This window comes from Leptosomus discolor, unplaced genomic scaffold (genome assembly GCF_034619465.1).
Source record: "Leptosomus discolor isolate bLepDis1 unplaced genomic scaffold, bLepDis1.hap2 HAP2_SCAFFOLD_136, whole genome shotgun sequence".
Lineage (NCBI taxonomy): Eukaryota > Metazoa > Chordata > Aves > Leptosomiformes > Leptosomidae > Leptosomus > Leptosomus discolor.
In genome coordinates this window covers 1-10,489 of record NW_028237760.1, presented here as the reverse complement: position 1 = coordinate 10,489, position 10,489 = coordinate 1, and the positions used below count along the sequence as shown (strand labels likewise).

At 56.0% G+C, this 10,489-nt stretch overlaps 1 protein-coding gene across 1 annotated transcript; it reads right to left on the bottom strand.

The window, feature by feature from the left end:
- Positions 1–4,863: 4,863 nt before the first annotated feature.
- Positions 4,864–10,407, bottom strand: LOC147413050 (peptidyl-prolyl cis-trans isomerase H-like; the record flags this gene model as incomplete). The annotated part of the gene is made up of 6 exons (XM_086480742.1): positions 4,864–5,453; positions 5,968–6,056; positions 7,309–7,349; positions 7,644–7,731; positions 9,276–9,368; positions 10,346–10,407. Coding segments are annotated over 5 exons (353 nt in total), but the record flags the coding sequence as incomplete, so codon positions are not given.
- Positions 10,408–10,489: the final 82 nt, after the last annotated feature.

The following is a 10,489-nucleotide window of genomic DNA, read 5'->3' as shown; positions in this document are numbered from 1 at the left end:
GTGGCGGAGGCTCAGATGGAGTTTGCAGAATGACTCAGGAGAGGAACTTTGTTTTGTTTTCAGCTCCCCATCACGAGAACCACCAGGCTCTCTCAGCACCATGCAGGCCACGCGAGACGTGAAGCCTGAAGGAGAAGCCGCAAGCCAAGACTCATCCTCAGGCTTGTCCCCCTCGCAAGCTTCTGAGATTGGGTACTTGAGCGTAGCTTTGCCCGGAGAGACCACAGCCTCCAGCTGCAGGAGAGCCAGAGCATCAGCACTCGTTTGTAAATATAGGAGTGTTTTTAACAGTGGCGTGTTTTGGAGAGCATTACTGTCTGTGAATTGTTCAAGGAAGAGTCCTCTACTACCAGCCTACATTTGGACAGTACAGAATTGTTTGGATTACCAAGTGCAATGCCTGTTACCTAGTAGTCAGAGCGGGGAAATATTTGAAAGCTGGGTTAAAACAGGTCGGTCGTTTGACTGCTTGTTGCTTTTATCTTAGGAGAGCAAAAGTTTTCCAAAACTGAAATTTCAATTACATGTGCTTTACCAGAAGTTCTTTCCTTTTACATCTGACCGCTTGGAGGAATTACAGGGGATGGATGTTAACCTGACAGAAGATTCTACAGTGATTCCCTTTTCTAATCACCCTGATGGCGCAGCTGCACGGGGAAAGAGGTTTGTGAAATCTTGGCTTTTGGGCTCTTGGGGCAATCGCCAAATCGGCTGACCTGGCGATTTCTGTCATATAGTTCAACCACAGGATTCGACAGCTTTTTTGCAACTCGCCCAAGCGTCAGGGTGTGCGTGCGTCACCCCAGATCCCCCCGGAGGCTGGCATTTGTAGATAAACTCCGTAAAATGGAAGAGGGGTGGAAGGGGGTGAAGCCACCGGATCTCCCCCTGAACCCCAGTTCCTTGTCCAGTCCAAAACTACAAGCTTTGGAAATGAAACTGGGAGAAGTTGCCTTCCAGCACGTGCCCACTTTTCTGTGCTCCCCTCGATCTGTACTCGGACCCAGTCGTTCCCCTTTGCTCCTGCTCTTCCCCCTTCCACTTTGCTTCGTGCAAGCCTGCGGAGGGGAGCGGGAGGTACCCGAGCACTGAGGGAGGGGACGAGAACGTGCGGAGAAGGAAGATGGGGGGCAAAAGGAGGGGCTCCGAGCGCAAGGATGACGGGTCCAGGGGCCAGAAGGGAGATGGAGGGGGCGAGGGAAATGGAATAGGCGCAGCAGCAAGGAGGGGACCTGGACATCCAGAGGAGCAAAGAGGGGAGATCCTGAACGCTCGCTAGGAGTGACGGAGGGGCCTCAAGGCCCCTTCCCCAGCCGGGGGCAATCCCAACCACAGCCCTGGAGCCACGGGGCAGAGCGGCCGCGCGGGCGGCCCCTGCCTGCGGCCCCGCTCCCAGGGCTGGGTGCAGCCCCGGCGCTCCCGGCTGCCGGGAGAGAAGCGGGAGTCAGCAGGCGGGAGCCCGGCAGCGTTAATCCCCGCGGCGGGGCGGGGCGGGGCGGGGCGGGGCGGGGAGGCCGGGGGGGGGGACGTGGCGGAGCTGCCTCAGACACGTCCTGAGTGCAGTTAAAGCATCGCCATCAGCCCCCGGAGAACGGCGGCGGGGGGGGGGCTGCGCTGGCGGGGAGCGGACGGGCCCAAGCGCCCCGCTTGGCGCTTGAAGCCGGGTGGGGGACCGGGTCTAACCCCCCGCCCCAGGGGGCGGGCAGCGCGCAGAGGTCCCGAGCCCCGTGCCAGCCCTCGCGGGGAGGAGGGCAAAGGGTCTGCGCTTTGCCCACGGCAGTTTGGGACCTGGCTGAGGTGCCCCTCGGCCCCTCCACGCTGCAGATGCAGGGCCCAGGCTCGGCTCCCTCTGCCTGCGCTTGCGCTGCGCCCCCAGGAGCTCCTTTGCTTTCACCTGCCCGGGCAGTTCCTCCCAGAAAGAAATGCCTCCTGCTGGAGCCGTTTCGGAGCCAGGCTGCAGCCCCGGGCCAGAGGGCTCTTCGCAGCCTTGTCTTTAATGAGCCTTTTCCTCAGCATCCCATCCTTCCTGCCCAGGGGAGCTTCTCTGCCAGAGGGAGGGGGAGAGACTGGGGGGCAGCTGCCCTCCCTTCCCCTGAGCCCTTCTCTAAGGATCACCTTTCATTTCACCTCCTCTTTGCCTCCATCCCCTACGTCTTCACCTTACGTGGGCTCAGAGAGATCCAAGAGCTCTGCTGAATTCCCCAGGCGCAAGGTCCGGGGGAAACCCAGCCTTCTTGTCCACCAAGTCACTTTCCTCGGGCACTTGAAAAATGGGCTTGCCGGTCACAGATTCCTAGCCCTGCCCTTGCCTACGTCACTCCTCCCTCAGAAGAGGAGACAAACCTCACTCACCGGCAACCACCAAGAAGGTATCTGGGAGCTGACCCATCACTCCACCACCTTTCCGACCAAGGCGTATCCCCTCGGCATCAGCCCTTGCAACATCACCCCCAAAGGACTGCCCATTCCCCCATCCTAGCGTGAAAACTGCAAGCCAGGGACCCAGCTTCCCACGTTACACCACGGCCAGGGGGGGACTGGGGCCAAGGTCAGCCCATCGCAAGAACCGATGGGGGGGTATGGCCATAGGCCTTGTCAAGCTATCTTGGTCACTTACGGTTCCAGGAGATCTCCAAGTCGGCTAACGAAGGAAAGAGCTTTCCAACAGTCATACAGTCCCGCAAGGGATCTGCATCGGGACCGTGACCTTGAAACCAGAAGGATATCAAAACTGGACGATGCTCAGGAAGTCCAGAGAAAAACAAGCCTTAAAATACAATGGCAAATAGGGAATCCACCATGCAAGGGACCCTAGGGGAGGAAATTGTGGAGACACCTTCAAATCTCGGTGATGAAGCCTGCGAGGATGTTCATTTGGGGAAGCTCTGTGACCCCTGCTACGCGGGAAGCGAGACTAGCTGATCGCAGTGACAGAAACACATGCATCAGGCTGACAAAGAGCTGCTGCCCCTGAAGCGTGGAGACAAACTCTCTAACTCGCAGAGAGTTCCAAAGCAGGTCTGTTTAGCACGGCGCTGGGTGCAAGGGGGGTCGCTCCTCCTAGCTGGCACACGGGTCACATTCTACAACTCTATGTATTACCTCAAAACATGCATATTCATGAGCGTCTGCAATTAGTTCCGAGAATAGCTGGGGATATTATAATTGTTTCTCAGAAAGTATTATAACACGTTTCCTCCTCTTGGCGCGCGCGTGCTGTCATCTGGTGGTCGTCCTTTGGGGACTTTCGGAGGAAGGCTCAGAGTCTTCTTCATCGTGTACTTTCTCATCCAAGCTCTTCCTACTGTCTCAAACATTTCAAGGCTGCTTCTGCTCCCTTATCCTGTGCTGGGTCTAGCTAGCTAATTGCTGCTCACTACTAAGCTATGCTAAATTCACTCTTTACTCCCCAGATCAAGCCTGGACCCAGCAATACGCTGCTTTCCCTCAGGAAAAAGTACAGTGAATTTGGGTACCCGCCTCAGCAGTGCAAACCTCAGCACTGCAGCTGGCAGGCAGAGCTCCCCCGAGCCGCCTGCAGCCAAGCTCCTGCCTCAGCAGCCCCCCAGGGAAGGGCCATCTGGACACATTTCCCGAGCAGCACCGGCAGCCCAGCCTCTCTCTTTTTGGTCACCTCTATTTCACAGCTGTCACCAGCTTCCAGTTTGCTCCTCGCTCTTGGGAATCTTTAACCCTCCTCCCACAGGAGAGACCCCTCTGGAAAGCGTTCTCGGGGCTGCAGAGGAAAGGGACGGTGTGCTTTGTGTTTCTTTCATCACCTGGGATTCTGCAGGTACAAGCAGGCGAGATGCCTCGGGCTGGACAGAAGTGAGCACGAGTGACTTCAGGAGCTGTGCAGCCCCAGGAATGGAGACCTGGAAATCCTGACAGCCGGAGCCTGCTTCAAGGACTTCAAACAGCCCCGAGACAACAGAGCACACCAAAGCCCGCCTGCAGGATCTGTCCTCCAGCACATCAGCGCTTGCCACCTCGCGCTGGGTAACGCCCAAGCAAAGGGCGCGGCCCGCACCTCCCCAAGACAGCCCCACACAACACACTCCTGCTGCCCGAGGAGCGGCGGGACGTCCCCAGGCGGTATGAAGCGCCTGCAGGTGACAGAACAGGCTTTGTCCCAGCTCCCTTACGTTTTCATCTGCCGGATGAGGAAACTCACGCCGTAGCCCAGCCCCCCCGAGGGGCGCTTGCGTGTCCCCCAGCAGGTAGGTCACCTTGCAACCCAATTCTGGAAGGAGAAAGTCAGTTTTTCCACCGACCGGCAGCCTCAGCTGCGCCCTCGGTAACCGTGCAGGATAAGGAGGCCCAATTTCTGCTCCTAGAGCATAAGCATTCTTGGCTTCCCAGCCCAAAGCCCTGCCCTAACACCCACGTCGCACCCAGGTAAATTCCTCTAACGCCCGTGCCACACGACAGCCCGACGGCCTGGTGCCGCCACGCGCCAGGGGAGGTTTTACAAACGCTTGTTTACAACACGACTCGCCCCAGAGCCCAGCAAACTCACGGGGATGGAGCCTGCGCCGCGCCAATTCCTTGTGCTTCAGCAAGGCTGCGTGTAGAAAGGCTCTGGCTGTTCCCAAGACGCCAAGAACCTCTCTGCCAGGCAGCCCGACTTACCTGCCCAGTAAAGGAGCTGCTGTAGGACGGCACTGCCGTGCTCTGCCATGCTCCCTTCACCCCTTCTTGCCCATTTTGCAATCGCCCAGCAGCAGAGCCCCGCACCACCACGCCCAGTAGAAGCTCCCTGCTGAACCAGCTAGGGACAACACACGTTGCTGAAGACTCTGCAGTCCTCCTCACCTGAAGAAGAATCTCTTCCCGAGCACGTCAACTGATGCGCTCTGCAGGCATATTTAACAAAATTCTTTATTTACATTTCAAACTGTGAGAAAACCCAAAAAAGGTAAGATGCCAATGATGAAGTAATTTCAGGAGAACGTCAAGAGCGCGGATCTGGCCTGCAGAGAGGACTGGGGCAGTGGGGGAACCGGCTGGAGATGGAACGGCATGGAGCCAGCACAGGCCTAAGCACCGGCAAAGGAACGCTGAAACGCAGAAGAAACAGGTCCGAAACGCTGGACGGCCATTCCCGACTCATCCTACAACAGCAAGACCGTGCAGTGACACTGGGTGCCGCCTCAGCGGTTTTCACGGGAGCGCTACTTGCTGCACGCATCAGCTCACCCTGAGCCAGAGAACGCGGGCGTCCTCCTGGGTCTCCATGCCGGGCCTCTGCACCCGCCTCCGAACCCAAACCCACCAGCGCCTCTTTCTCCCGGCTGATTTTAAAGGGTCTGGACAAGTAACTGACTCAGCTGGCTGAAGCTGGGCAAGGCAGATGCCCTCCTTGTCTCCAGGCAGCTGAGAGGCAGCAGGCTGCAGAAAGGCAGTTCCTAAAACCTGGCTGGGAAGTCAGCGAGGTGGCACCGGCCTCGTCCCTAGAAGGGAAAAGCTGCCGGTCTCAAGCTGGATCTTGGCCAGAGATCATGTGCTCCAAGCAGAAATGATGAACAAGCCTGGGCCTGAGGACAGCCCTATAGGGGACCCCACCCATCAGCACGGGTCTGCCCATCTGCAAGAAAGCCTGGGAACAAGGTCGTCCCTCTCTTCAAAAGCCTATCGACGCCACCAGAAGTACCAGGGAAACGAAAGAACAATTACATCCCCTGTTGTCACTTCATCAAGCAGGAGGAGCTCCCCAGAGTCTGGAGTGCCACAGATCTGAAAGACTCTGTTATGGAAGCGGGGACAAAGTGTCTTCGTGGGCAATTCCAGACCTCTCTGGAAATCATCGAACGGAAGGCCAAAAACGGTGGGGATTTGCTGGCGCTTCACTGAGCTGAGTCAGCTCTCTACAGACTCAAAGGACTGCGAAACTAAGTCAAGAGAAAAGGAAAGGAGCAGAGCAGCCCAGAGGCTGATTGCACTGGCGGCCTGCGAAGACACACTTACCCCATTTCTGTTTCACTGCTCTACATTTCCCCGCACTGGGAGATCACAACCGGCAGCTTGGGTTTGTTGTTTGGACCCGTCGGCACATGCTGAGGACAGACAAACGTATAGCGTTAAACCTCATAAAAGCTCGGCAAATCCCGTGAGTGACAGGTACTCCAAGACCGGCTGAGAGAGAGATGCCTACAGCATCAGGAACCGGGAAATCCAGACACAGCTCCGAGTCACACAGAAGCACCATCACGCATTTGGGCAACGGACCCAGCCATAAGCTGCTGCACTCTCTCTGCGGGCAGAGGTTTGGGATACAGACCAGACCCCGATCCCTCCAAGGGGAGGGAAGGCACAGAGCTAAAGCCAGAGAGCTCCTCCTGAGATACAGCAGGCATCACGTCGCTTGAGGCTGCTCTGGCCTAAAGCTTGAAAGTTACTAATTACAGCTGCAACACGCGAAGCAAACTTGCCTTTGTACGGCCTTTGCGGAATCCAAACACCAGACAGTCCCACAGCAACCCTCATTCTGAACCTCTCCTTCTGCTGGACTCAGCTGCTCCTTTCTGAGTCTCTTACTTATTTCCCTCAACTCGCCCCTCGCTGCAGTGACGCACAAGGCAGGCACACCACAACCCTGCCATCGGTGCTCCTGGCAAAGAGGGTCAGCAACACGTGCATCACACCGCGCCGTACCCTTCCTTGCACGGGACCTTTTCTCAACACCGGACGGGGGTCAGCTCTGTGCTCGCCCCGCTTCCCAGACCGAGGGTGGAGGCCCTTGCGCACATTAGCCAGGCGCGGGCCAGGGAGTTAAGTTTCGCCCGTCTCGATCTCACCGCTGTTTGTTACATCTCCTCATCTCCTCAGACACCCAGTCACGACGCTGGAAGCCCTTCAGGAGATGACTTTCATTTTTCTTATCAAACACGCTGATCACGGATCAGCAGAACTGATCATTCAGCATCCACGGAATAATCCCGGGCAACGGCACAGAAGTGATCTGCTTCACACCCTCGTCTGGGTTGCTGACGGAACAGCTTTTCAATTCAGCTTCCCCAACAAATGCAAAGCGTCGCACATAAAGCCACAGGAACACAATCCCCGCTCAAAGACCAACCAGCAACCACGACAGCACAGCATTTCTAAAGTCAATCTATAGGACAGCATTTGCCTCAACGCCTTTCCTGCCATTTTATAACAACGACAACCAGTAATACCAGTTATCAACGCTGCTGTTCCCTGGTACCCTGTAAACAGACAGCGGCAGAGAACAGAACCACCCTTGTCAATCCTCTGTACCACTTGCCCAAGGGGACGTTCGCGGAGAAATAGGCAAATTCAACTTACTTCCATTTTTCTCATGACCAACAGCCCATCGACGATTTTACCTAGAATGAGAAAATTCTTCCATCTCAATACGGCCGGATTTACCTTTGCTCCCCGCCGCTCATCACAGGTACATGCACTTTTGTTCCCGCTGGAAAGTCTGGTGCAGTGTAAAGCTACTGGCCACGTCAGGGCTGGCTTCCGAGCTCTAAACGGGCAAAGGAAACGATCCCTCTTAAAACGTGCTCCACAAGCGAGGGGCGAAGAACAAGCAGTCCCCGGCTGTTTCTTCGAGCAGCTGCGCCACAGGCAGTGTCCCTCAGCCGGGACACCAGGCTGCCGCTGCCGGTACTCACCGAACACGACGGGTTTCCCATCCAACCAGTCACATTTGGAGCACGTAACGAAAAACTGACAGCCGTTGGTACTGGGACCACTGTTTGCCTGGGGGGAGAACGGCAAAATACCAACAGTGTACAATCAAAGACTTGCCAAAACCGAAGGCAGACGCGCCTCACGTAGGAAAAAGCTGTTGCTCTAGACCCAGCCTAGCTTCTTTTTAGCTTGTGGCTACACAAACCACGGGCAGCAGATATGCATCCGCAGGAGAGCACCCCGGGCTGGGACGCGGCACGCCACCCAGTCTGGTCATGCCGCTCTCACCAACTTCCCACCGTACTTCTACGCAGGCACGTTCAGCACAAGATCGCGCTGAAATCTGGGCTCTAGGGCACGCTCCTGAAAAAAGGCCAAACTTTTTGGTGGCGAGTCCTTCCTGGCTGCAGTATTGTCCCGGGGAAAACTGAAGAGACAGAAACCAGGGCAGAAAAAAAAAAGCAGCTTTCTGCTAGTTGGAAGGTTTCCTCAGGACAAACCAACCCAAACGTGTCTGTTCTGACGACCAGGATGAGAAAGGCAACGATCCCAGCGGCACAGGGCTCACGGAACAGCGCGATGCGGACGGCAAATTGAATTCACACCTGAGCGCAGCACCCGGAGCGTGCGCGCTCTGCTAAGAACACGGCTCTGCCACGCTTAAGTCCATTCCGGTTTTTCAAAGCTCTTTGGACACCCAGGAGATACTAAAGCCCGTTTCTGGGCCGGCAAGTGAACTGGGCACGTTTTGCAGCTGCAGGGCTGCACGGGACACAGTCCCGTGGCATTTTTACTTATCGCTAGCCAGCTGCGGAAGGACCCAGCTGGGAGGGACCACGGCTTGGCCCGGCAGAGCGACTCCGGAGCCACGCCGCTTTCACACAAAGCTGCCGAGACCAGCGCGGGATCCCTCGTCCCACGCCACGGCACACTGCTCGCTTAGCTGTGTCGTGACACCTCTTTCTGGGCCGTGCTTGGAACGGGAGGAGTAACTAATGCACATGGCGAATGCTCTAAGCAAGTGCTTTAAGGGCAGGGCAGCTGAAAGAGCTGGGCGAGAAGCAGCTGCGGACAGGAACGCTGCAGCACCGGCTCCGCTTGCTGTCTGTGGCCAAAGTCAGGGTACTGTTCCTACCAGGCAACGGGCAACGCTTGCAGTTTTTCCTACAGCGTGGAACAGGAAGCCTATGTTAGCAAAGGCACCCTGGGAACGCTGCTACGGCTTCGGAACGCCCCACCTCTTTGCCTCCCCCTTGCTGAGGTCAGTGCTCGGTAACAGCATCGGGGAGGAAGAAAACCCCACCGCTTGCCACCCTACACAAACCGCAAGAGCCACCAAGCTCTTCTCAAAGCTCATCGAGCAAAGCCTGCCCCAGCCCTCCAACGGGGGAAAAGAAAGGATGCTGCAGGATCATCATCGGGACTTCGCTGTTTTTCCACGCATTAACCCACGAGCAGCCTTCTGACGAGCACTCACACAGCCGGTCTTTCAGCCCTTGGGTCCAGCGGTGGAGATGTCTGTTGCCTGGCAAAGACCTGATACACCCAGGAAAAGGGCACAGAGAAAGTACCTAAAGCTTTTCCGTCTTACAACGGCAGTGTTTTCTACTCACCATAGAGAGCAGCCCAGGAGCAGAGTGTTTCAGCTTGAAGTTTTCGTCGGCAAAAGGACCCCTGTATATACTGGCTACTCCGGTGCCGTCTCCCTGGGTGACAGAGGTGCCCCGTCAGCCTCAGCGCTTGTTCTGAGCCAGCGCTACCCAACGGTTCAGTTTATTAAAACACAAATTTAAAAGCCCCACGCAAAAGGACAGGGCTCAACTCTGCCCCAAATGGATGCTCCCCTGCCCTCGATACGCACCAGGAGCCAACACATTCAATGTCTGGTGCAAGCCCTAATGCTTGAGCAGCTCCAGGGGGAGGAATAAAGCCCGCAGGGGCATTGCAGCAGCATCACAATTAGCGACCACCTAAAGTCTGCTGCGGCTGAGCCGCCCGCCGTGCGGTCACTCCCCTCAGCGACTTTCAGACAACCAAGTTTTAGGAAGTTTGGATTAAAAAAGCTTCATCACGCCCCCTCACGTTTTGAAACACTTCCAGAAATGAAATCATTTTACTGGGTCCTAGGACAGCCAAGAGACCCCGCGGTCCTCCAGCCTTCCCCACACACTCTGCTTCTCCCCAACTCAGAGCACGACCACCACTGCCGGCACAAACTCTGTCCTCTTTTGGCACAATTCACTGACAAAAAGTTCGTTTGCACGGAAACGATCTCTTGCACCACATGCTTCTCGGTTCTCTACTTAAGGTCACTCTCCGCAAAGCAAAGACAAACTCGCAGGGTTTCTTGTTCGGGGGGACAGGAGAAGGCGGGGAAGGACAACAGGGTAAAAAAAAAAAATCTTTGCCAATTTGAAAAGCCTCGAGCTGTACTGCCACGGGGCTTTTTAGAGAGGAACTCTTTGGGGGAGGAGAGGGTATGTGCACACAAGACTCACGATTCCTTTCCAAGTACATTACAGCCTGCTGCAGTGAGATGGCAGCAAAGCTACAAGGAAACCTCCAGTGACTACTGGGGACCTCAAAAGAGAGCCAACAGAGCCCCCAAATCAGCACGCACCCTTGGAAACAGTGCCTATTACACCACGCAGGAGAAGCCCCAAAGGAATACAGAAATACATACGTTTACAAAGTCACCTCCTTGGATCATGAAATCCTTTATCACCCTAAACAAGGAAAAGAATACTTAGTTCTCAGCAGACAAATGCCTCAAGAAGAATACTACGTGGTAAAAAGGAGTTTGGCCTCGCAGCAGCACCACGGAAGT